General features: G+C 32.4%; 1 protein-coding gene across 1 annotated transcript in view; it reads right to left on the reverse strand.

The window, feature by feature from the left end:
* Nucleotides 1-4,775: 4,775 nt before the first annotated feature.
* LOC134726609 (uncharacterized) overlaps nucleotides 4,776-12,818 on the reverse strand; it is a 73,651-nt gene continuing 65,608 nt past the window's right edge. The window contains exons 50-53 of the mRNA XM_063591020.1: nucleotides 12,474-12,696; nucleotides 11,249-11,546; nucleotides 6,010-6,044; nucleotides 4,776-4,867 (exon numbers count right to left, since the gene is read on the reverse strand). Of these exons, the coding sequence (XP_063447090.1) occupies nucleotides 4,776-4,867; nucleotides 6,010-6,044; nucleotides 11,249-11,546; nucleotides 12,474-12,696 (648 nt within the window). The remainder of the gene's footprint in view (nucleotides 4,868-6,009; nucleotides 6,045-11,248; nucleotides 11,547-12,473; nucleotides 12,697-12,818) is intronic.

The raw sequence follows: 12,818 nt of genomic DNA on the forward strand, positions 1-12,818 counted from the left end.
TCCGTACTCTACATTTAGGTCCTCAACCAAATGTTATGAATCTTATACAAAATCCTTATTACCACAAAGCATAGATAAAATTGGAATTTTGGTGGCATCATTTTTTCTGTGCAAGTGTTATGCCCCTATCGAATGAAAATATTGCTGAATTTTTCTTTTTTTGTTCACTTATTTTAGTTTGCCTCAACTAAATGTTATGAATGGTTTACACAATGAATTTTATTACAAAACTCAGATCCAGTACAAATTTGGGTAGCGTCACTTTTTCAATACTTGAGTTACTGTCTGTTACAGCTATGTCCCTTTATAAAGTTATATGCTAGCAGGGGCATTATCTGTGTCCTATGGACACATTCCACATTTATTTAACTCTAAAAAGGAGGGGATTCTTCATATTTGGAACAACTTTTCCAAAAAAGGGGTTCATTTATTTTGAATTTAATAATGAAGAAGATATATATATATATATTAAAGTCCAGGAATATTGCAAAATTCTTGGACATGTCTTAAACATATAATACCAGATAGATGTATAAATCTTTCGGAAAAGGTTCTTCAAATAATATAAATATGTGCCCTTTTGTATTAAAAAGTGTTTTTACAAAAAAATACTTTTACATCACTTGAAATGAACATACTTCTCATAAAAGGGACAGTTATTACATTGAGAGGTTGTTCCCAACCTAATTATGACTTGGATGGAGAATTGTCTCATTGGAACTCCTACCACAGTGACATCTTATATAGTGTCAAAATGACAAAGAAAAAAAATGAGAACACCAAAACAACACTGACACAGACAACCAACATGTATCTAAAAAACTAAACACATCAACAAACAGCTTGAACCCTAAAAAAATTAGAGCTGAACACAAGTGTTCTGGAAGGCTACAGTCGCTATGTTGCTAGTTTTTAGTCATGTCCAGTGAAGGAGGAAAGACATCTATGACAAGGTTAAGTTTTGGTGGTCTATATCTCAGATAGTATAAGCCAAAGTGTATGAAATGATTGCAAAATGTACAAATGTAGCCGGCAGGTGTTATTTGACCTTGACCTCATTTTCATAGTTCAGTGGTCAAAGTTAAGTTTTTGAGTTTTGTTTGTCTTTTCTAATACTGTGAAAGCACTTTAATTCGTGGGTATCAATTTTCGTGATTTGAGGAATATTAACATGTTCGTGGGTTTTTAAATTCGTGGATTATAGTTTTCTAAAAAAAAATAATTGAAAAATTAAAGCCTTAAGAAACGAAGGTTTCAAATAGTCTGGATTGAAGGAAATTGCAAAGTAAACATTGACCGTGTAAATTGAAATGATAACACTAATTAACCAATAATATAGTGATCAACAGATTAAAGACCATCAAAGGTGTTAATTAAGCCATTAAAATGTCACCTAAAGAAAACAGTAATATAAACAAATGCTGTAAACATATCTTGAATTGTCAAATAATTCTTATCAAAATCAAGCCCAGCATGAAATTGGTATTTCCTATATGTACGATGAGGATATAAAATGAACACTTTATCAAACTAGCATATTAATACCGGAAATCTGACTATCATCGATCAAACATATTTTTATGAGAAATAAAAGATCAAAAGTTGTACAGTTCAGGTTATTAAAGATTTAATGGTTTGAAAGATTAAAATCCTGCATGCAGTTGTAGTTCTGTGACTGCTATTAAAGTATTCTCAGATTTGGCAATATTTTCTAGATCATATCAGTAATCAAACGTACATTGGGATCATTCCATGTCTTGATTTGGACAAATGGTTGTTTTATTTCGTTGGACACTTAAATTCGTGGATAAAGTCATCCATGAAAACCACGAAAATTGGTACCCAATGAATAAAAGTACTTTCACAGTATATGCAGTAGGTCAACTATATTTGATAGGTCAACTATATATGGTGTATGGAAATATTTGATGATGTACGTAGGTCTTGCAGGTTTTATTTGACCTTGACCTCATTTTCACAGTTCATTGCTCAGTGTTATTTTTTGTGTGTTTTGGTCTGTTTTTCTTAAACTAAAAGCAATATATCAACTATATTTGTTGTATGGAAGAATTGTAAGCTGTACATGTCTGCCTGGCATGGTTCATCTGACCTTGACCTCATTTTCATGGTTCATTTGTCAATGTTTAGTTTTCTTGGTTAAGTCTGTTTCTTAGAAAATTTAAGCAATAGGTATTATTCAGTGTATTGAATGATTGTAAGGTGTACATGTATTTAAGGCAGCAACCATTTGATTTTCTGGGGGGGGCTATGTTTTTTTTCTTCTGTGCAAACTCTTTTTTTGCCTTCGGCAAAGAACAATCTATTTTTTTTAGCGACAAACCGAAAACAATTTTTTTCTTTCAATTTTAGCATTACATATAGTGGCAGCTGAGGGTGAAACAAACAATTTTTTTTTTCTCAGGGTCCAAAACAAATTATTTTTTTCACCAAAACCTGGAAACAAACTTTTTTTTCCCAAAAAACCCATAGCCCCCCCCCCCCCCCCCCCCAGAAAATCAGATGGTTGCTGCCTAATGTTTGGTTTATATGACCTTTCATTTTTATTTGGATCATGTTAAGTTAATATGATAGTTGTAGTAAAGCTTTATATTTGGGACTATCAACATTATCAATGATTAGTAAAGAAGACATTCAGTGTGTGCCCTCTTGTTTCAATTATAAGACAAAAACACAAAAAAATGGAAATGGATTTATATAAGTTGCAAAACTTGTTTCCAAATCCACTATAAATAAATATGTTTAAACTAAACAAAAAACAAATGATAAAAAAAATTCATCACGAAAGGGCAATTACTCTAATATAGAGTCTTCTGATAATTTTGACCATGAAGACTTATTTTTCAATCTTGTCTTGTTGATTCTATTTGGTTTTTGAAGTTTCTCTCTTTATCTGTTATGTCCAAACATGAAAAAAATGGTGCAACTTGTCATTTAAGGGCAATAACGCCAATAACAAGTTTTTTGTATAAAAGGAGGACAGGAGTGTGGTTACAATTGACACATATTATCATCATCTGTGAAACAGGGGGGCCTTGGTGGCCTAGTACTGTGGATTCAATTATATTCGTTGGAAACCAATTTTCGTGAATTTCGTGGGTACAGGTGAACCACGAATTTAAATATACAACGAATTGCCAATTTTCTGAAGGAATGTACGCAGACTTTTGCATAAGCACAAAATTAAGTATCCACGAATATGCAAGTTTTACTTAATCCACGAAAATTGGTACCAACGAAAATAAATGTATCCACAGTAGTCTTAAGTAGTTCTAATCACTAGTTACTGATGTTGTGTGTAAGAAACCCGCTAGTGTAGTATTGTTAGTTTTCCTAACGAAGGTCTGTGGTTTTCTCTGGGCAGTCCAGCTTCCTCCATCCATCAAAACTGACCGCAATGAAATAGTCCAAAAGTGGCTTTTAAAACACCAACAATCAATCAGATATTCCATAATGGTCAATCAACAGTTGTTAAAGATGAACAGAAATAACAATAAGTGCATTATATATACATCAGTCATCTTGTTACTTTACCATTATCTGACTGAAAAGATATTGTCACTATTTTATTGCTAGATAGAAGGATAGTTAGTTACTATAAACACAAACTTGGGGAAATTTCCTCTACTATTCTGAACCTAAAACATTTGTTTTGTTTTGTACATGTATGCTCTGTTTGTTAACACATTGGAAAAGTAAACAAAACAAATAATAGAGAGGGACAACAGAAAATATTTATTAGCAGAAAATATTTTACAATAAATGAATTTTGCAAAAAGTGAATTGGATTGTATTTATTATTTCTTAAAACAAGTCATCGTAGATTTTTGGTGTTGCACAGAAAATTTATTTAAAACATTTTTTCCCACTCAAATCATGAACAAAATATATATAAAAAATGCATGGCAAAAGATTGACAATGAACTGTTAGAAGACAAAACAAAATCAGATAAAATGCCATATTAATATTAAGTTTTGAAAATCCTACGGTTGATATTTTTTGAGTTCTCATTTGTTAATTTTTTAAATATTAAAGTAAAATCAATTTATAATAAGTATTTTTTTTAACATTTGGTAAATGATGTATTCATATAAAAAAACTCAATTATAACCAAAACTTCCAGTAAATTTGTGTTTGTAGTTGTTATGCACAAATAATATGTTTTTGATCTGTTTATTCATTGTTGATAATTTCATTGCTCCCACTGAATCATTACAGCAATTCCAATGTTATTGTACAGTGAAATACTTAATACCAATAAAAGAAATTATACTTAAAGCAAATTATTATCAAAATAATCAGTTTCGCCAAAAATGTTGCTGCTAAACTTGATTGTAAGTATACAGAATTGTGCATGACTTACCATCAACTTTAGATGTAAGATTTTTTGTTAAACTGATCACAGGTCTCTAGAAACTGAGTTTTACTGGGTCAATACATCCTTCTTCTTTAACATGTGATAAATGTGTGTTCAACTTTAAATTAGTCAACTCAGAATTATTTTAATTATGCTATTTTTCTTAAATTTTGAACTGACAGTTTAAGGATAACATTTATAAAGGTAAAATGAACATACTGAGAAAAACACATATAGTATCTAACTATGCATAAAAAAATAAATAAATCTATACTTCATTATTTATCAGAGAAAAAATATGACAAGTTATAAATCTTAAAATATATCTGAAGTTTCTATGTTTCAAAGTCTTTATAAGTCATCTCAATACTGATGTTGATCAAACTATCACAGGCAAACTCATAACACATCTACAAGTTTGATATTGTCAGGGTTGTTATCTTCAGTCGGTAAAAAGGAGACCTGCCTTTGCTGCTTGAAATTAGAATGATCTGAAAAAAACAAGCAAAAACTAGTATAAAATCATTTTAACGAAAGTATCTTTAATAAACTATATAATTCTTTAAATAACTTCATTTTGAACCAATATTGTGTGTGAAGTTTTGATGATGTATTAGTTTAAACAAGGGTTTGTATAGGAAGTCTTACTATACAAATCCTTGGTTTAAATTAGTTAAACAATTTCAGAATTGTAATAGACAAAATAAAATAGTTCTTTTTCAACATTCCCACACATTTGGCTTAACATTATTCTAACACTTTAGTCACCCATCTACTTTTATTAGTTGAAAATCTTAGTTTGTCTCTCAGGGCCATAAGCATAACTCAAATGTTTTCACTTAAATATGTTAACACAGTGGAACAAGTGCAAAAGATAATTGCTAAACTTCAAAATTACTACATCACCTTTGCCTAAAAAAGTGCAGTTAGCTGAAAATGTTCCTAATGTGTTAAATTCTACAATATGATACAATAATCTGTGAACTCCAAAAAGAAGGCCTAGGGATTTTATTTGTTTGATAGAAAATACATGTATGCAAGCTAAGTGCTGCACTGTCTATTTGGAAGTAAAATCATACAATACAGATACAGGGGAGTAATTTGATCACTTTCACTCAAATTTGCCCTTTCAGAATCTAATGCATTCTGGGTAATATTTTCAACAGTGAACACCAAATCAATGGAAATGCATCCAATGACGCATCGTTATTTTTATTTTAATGTACGAACATTGAGATTACCAACAGTCCTTTAGATTCTGAAAAGGCAAATTAGTATTTTCGGCATGTCAAAATGTGATATAATAATGTATTTCCCCACTGATTTTAATAGATGCCTGTTTTTGAAAAAAGAAATTTGATTTAATTTTCTAAGAAGATTATTTGCCATACCATTTTCATGAAAAAATAAGTGTTGATAAAATCTTTAACATTTTATAAATTAGAGCATACTTAAGGAAAAAATATATTTGAAATGTTTTACAAAAACATGTGTTTTTCTTTTGAAACAAAAACATAAGGTGCCTAAAGTATAGAAATGCAAATTAGAAACCCAAGTTTTGAGCAAATATCTAAAATTCAAATATATTTTAATTCAGCATATGCAGCCTTTCATATTCTTTTTAAAAACTTACAAGAAGGATGCACCCTGGCCCATTTATTTGAGTCCCTGAAAAAGTAAAATGAAACTACATATAAACAAGACAACACACTAATTAATTTATTTCAGTTTTTCATAATTCTACAAAAAACTGTGCAATGTAAAAGTTTTATGACTAGCATCAACTACATAAATAAAAGTAAAACATTTTTTGTTGTTGAAAAATAACATAAAAAATAACATCTTTTAATTTGAGTGAATCTAGTCAATATACATTGTAGTTTGAAATGCATATGATATAACTAGATGTGTCAAAGCAACACGAATGGGCCCCGTCCCAAAAAGTTGAAAAATTTGCAATTTCAATAAAAACACATGTGGACACAAACATGATGGTAGTCTCACATATAAAAAATCAGCTCAAAATCTGGAGGCATATAAAAAAAAATCTGTATAAAAGAGGGACAAAAGATACCAAAGGGACAGTCAAACTGATTTTCAATAATTTCTCAAAGTCCAAAGCCCATAATTTCCGCAAAAATTAGCGGAGCGGAACAAAACTTATACTTGACCTGTAACTCATCATGGTTAACTCACATACCAAAAATCAGTCCAATATCTGAAGGCCTTTAGAAAAAAAGTCTATAACTGTGATTTCAACAATTTCTTAAAAGTTCAAAGCCTGTAATTGTGGGGAAAATTAGTGGAGCGGACCGAAACTTGATCTGTAACTCATCATGGTTAACTCACATAAACTTGCTCTAGAACTAATCATGGTTAACTTACATACCAAAAATCAGCCCAATATCTAAAGGCGTTTATAAAAAAAAGTCTGTATAACTGTTATTTTCATTAATTGCTCCAAGTCCAAAGCCCGTAATTTCTGCAAAAATTAGTGGAGGGGAATGAAACTTAAACTTGAACTGTAACTTATCATGGTTAACTCACGTACCAAAAATCAGCCCAATATCTGAAGGCGTATAGAAAAAAAACTCTGTATAATGGTTTGTTACTAAGATGGAATGACAGAATTACGGAATTTCAGACATGGGTAAAACTATATGGTACAGACAACTTTGTTGGGGGGCCAAAACTAGAGGCTCTAAAGAGCCTGTGTCGCTCACCTTGGTCTATGTGCATATTAAACAAAGGACACAAATGGATTCATGACAAAATTGTATTTTGGTGATGGTGATGTGTTTGAAGTTCTTACTTTACTGAACGATTTTGCTTCTTACAATTATATCTATCATGAACTTTGCCCATTAGTAACAGAGAACTATATTTGGTAAAAATTTACATAAATTTACCAAATTAATGAAAATTGTTAAAAATTGACTATAAAGGGCAATAACTCCTTAAGGGGTCAATTGACCATTTAGGTCATGTTGACTTATTTGTAGATCTTACTTTGCTGAACATTATTGCTGTTTACAGTTTATCGCTATCTATAATAGTATTCAAGATAACCAAAAACGGCAAAATTTCTTTAAAAATTACCAATTGGAGGGCAGCAACCCAACAACCAGTTGTCAAATTCATCTGAAAAATTCAGGGCAGATAGATATTGACTTGATTAACAATTTAACTTCTTGTCAGATTTGCTCTAGATGCTTTGGTTTCATAGTTATAAGCAAAAAACTGCATTTTACACCTATGTTCTATTTTTAGCCGTGGCGGCCATTTTGGTTGAATGGCCAGGTCATCGGACACATTTTTCAAACTAGATACCCCAAAGATGATTGTGGCCTAGTAGTTTCAGTGGAGATTTTGTAAAAGATTACTTAGATTTATGAAAAATGGTTAAAGATTGACTATAAAGGGCAATAACTCCTAAACGGGTCAACTGACCATTTTGGTCATGTTGACTTATTTGTAGATCTTACTTTGCTGAACATTATTGCTGTTTACAATTTATCTCTATCTATAATAATATTCAAGATAATAACCAAAAACAGCAAAATTTCCTCAAAATTACCAATTCAGGGGCAGCAACCCAACAACCGATTGACCGATTCAGCTGAAAATTTCAGGGCAGATAGATCTTGACCTGATAAACATTTTTATCCCATGTCAGATTTCCTCAAAATGCTTTGGTTTTTGAGTTATAAGTCAAAAACTGCATTTTACCCCTATGTTCTATTTTTAGCGGTGGCGGCCATCTTGGTTGGTTGACCAGGTCACGCCACACATTTTTTAAACTAGATACCCCAAAGATGATTGTGGTCAAGTTTGGATTAATTTGGCCCAGTAGTTTCAGAGGAGAAGATTTTTGTAAAAGATTACTTTAATTTACGAAAAATGGTTAAAAATTGACTATAAAGGGCAATAACTCCTAAACGGGTCAACTGAACATTTTGATCATGTTGACTTATTTGTAGATCTTACTTTGCTGAACATTATTGCTGTTTACAATTTATCTCTAACTATAATAATATTCCAAATAATAACCAAAAACAGCAAAATTTCCTCAAAATTACCAATTCAGGGGCAGCAACCCAACAACCCATTGACCGATTCATCTGAAAATTTCAGGGCAGATAGATCTTGACCTGATAAACATTTTTATCCCAGTCAGATTTCCTCAAAATGCTTTGGTTTTTGAGTTATAAGCCAAAAACTGCATTTTACCCCTTTGTTCTATTTTTAGCTGTGGCGGCCATCTTGGTTGGTTGCCCAGGTCACGCCACACATTTTTTAAACTAGATACCCCAAAAATGATTGTGGCTAAGTTTGGATTAATTTTGCCAAGTAGTTTCAGAGGAGAAGATTTTTGTAAAAGATTACTTAAATTAATGAAAAATGGTTAAAAATTGACTATAAAGGGCAATAACTCCTAAACGGGTCAACTGACCATTTTGGTCATGTTGACTTATTTGTAGATCTTACTTTGCTGAACATTATTGCTGTTTACAGTTTATCTCTAACTATAATAATATTCAAGATAATAACCAAAAACAGCAAAATTTCTTCAAATTTACCAATTCAGGGGCAGCAACCCAACAACCGATTGACCGATTCATCTGAAAATTTCAGGACAGATAGATCTTGACCTGATAAACAGTTTTACCCCCATGTCAGATTTCCTCAAAATGCTTTGGTTTTTGAGTTATAAGCCAAAAACTGCATTTTACCCCTTTGTTCTATTTTTAGCCGTGGCGGCCATCTTGGTTGGTTGCCCAGGTCATGCCACACATTTTTTAAACTAGATACCCCAAAAATGATTGTGGCTAAGTTTGGATTAATTTTGCCGAGTAGTTTCAGAGGAGAAGATTTTTGTAAAAGATTACTTTAATTAATGAAAAATGGTTAAAAATTGACTATAAAGGGCAATAACTCCTAAACGGGTCAACTGAACATTTTGGTCATGTTGACTTATTTGTAGATCTTACTTTGCTGAACATTATTGCTGTTTACAGTTTATCTCTTACTATAATAATATTCAAGATAATAACCAAAAACAGCAAAATTTCTTCAAATTTACCAATTCAGGGGCAGCAACCCAACAACCGATTGACCGATTCATCTGAAAATTTCAGGACAGATAGATCTTGACCTGATAAACATTTTTACCCCCATGTCAGATTTGCTCTAAATGCTTTGGTTTTTGAGTTATAAGCCAAAAACTGCATTTTACCCCTTTGTTCTATTTTTAGCCGTGGCGGCCATCTTGGTTGGTTGCCCAGGTCACGCCACACATTTTTTAAACTAGATACCCCAAAAATGATTGTGGCTTAGTTTGGATTAATTTTGCCGAGTAGTTTCAGAGGAGAAGATTTTTGTAAAAGATTACTTTAATTAATGAAAAATGGTTAAAAATTGACTATAAAGGGCAATAACTCCTAAACGGGTCAACTGAACATTTTGGTCATGTTGACTTATTTGTAGATCTTACTTTGCTGAACATTATTGCTGTTTACAGTTTAGCTCTAACTATAATAATATTCAAGATAATAACCAAAAACAGCAAAATTTCTTCAAATTTACCAATTCAGGGGCAGCAACCCAACAACCGATTGACCGATTCATCTGAAAATTTCAGGACAGATAGATCTTGACCTGATAAACAGTTTTACCCCCATGTCAGATTTCCTCAAAATGCTTTGGTTTTTGAGTTATAAGCCAAAAACTGCATTTTACCCCTATGTTCTATTTTTAGCCGTGGCGGCCATCTTGGTTGGTTGACTGGGTCACGACACACATATTTCAAACTAGATACCCTAATGATGATTGTGGCCAAGTGTGGTTTGATTTCGCCCAGTAGTTTCAGAGGAGAAGATTTTTGTAAGAGTTAACGACGACGGACGACAGACGCCAAGTGATGAGAAAAGCTCACTTGGCCCTTCGGGCCAGGTGAGCTAAAAATAAGGAGATATGCTCAATTACTAATAGGGCTTAATCAATAGTGATATTACATCTTCAGTATTGAATTCAAAATGAGAATAGAACCTGTTCAACTGAGGTTGCACAAAAGAAGGTGAATTTTTGAATTTATAGTGTTTCACTCTTTTCATTTTCCATTTAAAACTGCATCATTGACTTTTTTATCCATGAATATTAACTGTGAAAAATGTGTTTTTCAAATTGTAGAGCACTAGAATTCAGTTCTTGGTAAAAAGGTTAAATTGAAATGATTTAACAGACACCATCACAAGTGATTTGACCGTTATGGAATAACCGTTTCATAGATGAAAGTAACTACAATCCTGTCTCATCTCCCCTCCCTTCTCTCATCCCAAATGTGACATACCAAATAAGACTTATTACTGGGTTAGTACTAACATGAGCAACAAGATGGGTGCCACATGTAGAGGAGGTTCTTGCTTATTGTTCCAGAGCACCTTATATCACCCCAGAGTTTTTTTTGGTTGCTCAGTCTTTAGTTTTTTGTGTTGTGGTTTGTGAACTGTTGTTTGCACCTGTTTGTCTTATTCTTTTTTAGCCATGGTGATGTCAGTTTGTTATTGACTAATGAGATTTAATGCAGCTTTGCCTTTCTTTTTTTACTTATTTGCTCGCAAAAACAATAACTCTAGCAATGAAAAACCCTGAAACAATTTCCCCCACTCTTAAACCAGAGTTCTTTTCAGAACCTCATTTAAATGGTCACCCCTATTTAATGGTCTCTTTTGATGCTTCCTATGAGTGACTGCTTAATACAGGTTTGACTGTAATTGTATTTTGATTTAATCTTTGATCATTTTACAAATATAAAACTTTCAAGTCAGGTTAACATTAAGTTTTCTTAATAAAAAAAAAACATGCATGTATACCTTATTTTCTTCCTGCACCACACTATAACTGCTACTATAATAACGCATACTAAAATTATAGAAACACCAATCACAGCTTTAGCCCAAGTAGCCAATCCACAGTCAGGACAAGAACAATCATATCCACCATATTTGTTGGTACAGGTGTAGGAATCTGTACAAGGTTTGCTTAGGCATTCATCCACATCCTCTTCACAATGTACACCGGTAAACTCTTGTGAACATACACAGTTGTAATAGAGATCAAAAGTCTCTGCTCTGTGAGTATAATCACAGGGATAGCTACTGTTATCCTTTGCTGGAAAAGAATTCAAATTGATGGGTTGATGCCTTATAAATATTTACTTCATATCTCCTTTCATTCATCATTACGGGTGAGACAGCATAAAAAACAAAGGCATACGTATGTAGGTAAATATACAGTTTACTGCCCAGCTAAGCCTGACTTAGGATGAGGAATGTTCTCACTGTATTGAAGATTAATTGGTTAACAATCGTTTGTAATGTCAAAAGGACAGTGACAAAACAACCATGAACTGTGCTTACAAATGGTACCCCCACTTGGTATACTTTGTAGGCAGGAAGTAAATGAGCAATGAATGTGACGAGGCATCCCAAGATATTGCGTTCTCACATGATTTTTGATTTCAAACTTCAGAAATATTGATTTGTAGTTCCTGAGAAAAATTAAGATTGCACCGATAAAGGAACTGAAGGAAATCCCAAAAGGAAACTGATATTCTACAGAATAGTATAAATGGGATCATGACTTGGGCTGCAGAATACTGAATTGTGGTATGTCCCTGACTAAACAATAGATACATTAACTGAATTGCAATGACTGGCTGACTCAGACTGACTTAGTCAAAAGCTTAGACTTCTGGTGCCAATTAACATTCAAGACTCTGGGTAAGGCCTACAGTTGTTATAACTTCTATGTCATTTGGTCTTAGTGTTAAGTTGTCTCATTGGCAATCATATCACATCTTAGTTATTTTTACATACTGTACATTCAGAAATTATTGCAATAATCTAAACTTGCATTTTGAAATTTTTTATAAATAATTTTACAGGATTTTTTCTCAATATCACGAACATTTAAATAGCACTTTAGTAAAAAATGACAAAATCGCAATAATGAATGCACACAATAATTTCATAATTAACAGTAATTGGAAATGAGTTGCAAAACAGAATTTCTTTTTAGAATCATCCCAAAACATACCTTGACATTCCCCTTTGTTTTGACAGGGTGATTCCATTATAGCAACCTGTATGGTAACCACTTCAGATGAGCTGTTCCTATCATCCGTCACATACAGCTTTATATAGTCATAACCATAGTAATTGTCAGGTTGAATATAGGTCACTGTGATATAGATCCAACTCATTTCTGTAGCATTGTTTGGTAATTCTTGACTAAAATTTCCACAGGGTTCACTCTCAACCTGAAAAAAAGAAGAGAAAGATAAAGTGTAACAAGATTTTTCTACACTATAGAGACATATTCCCTCACTGACAACTGAAAGCAGCAATTTTCAAATTGAAGCTATAAAAAGATTTTAACTGA

This window comes from Mytilus trossulus, chromosome 7 (assembly GCF_036588685.1).
Source record: "Mytilus trossulus isolate FHL-02 chromosome 7, PNRI_Mtr1.1.1.hap1, whole genome shotgun sequence".
Taxonomy (NCBI): domain Eukaryota; kingdom Metazoa; phylum Mollusca; class Bivalvia; order Mytilida; family Mytilidae; genus Mytilus; species Mytilus trossulus.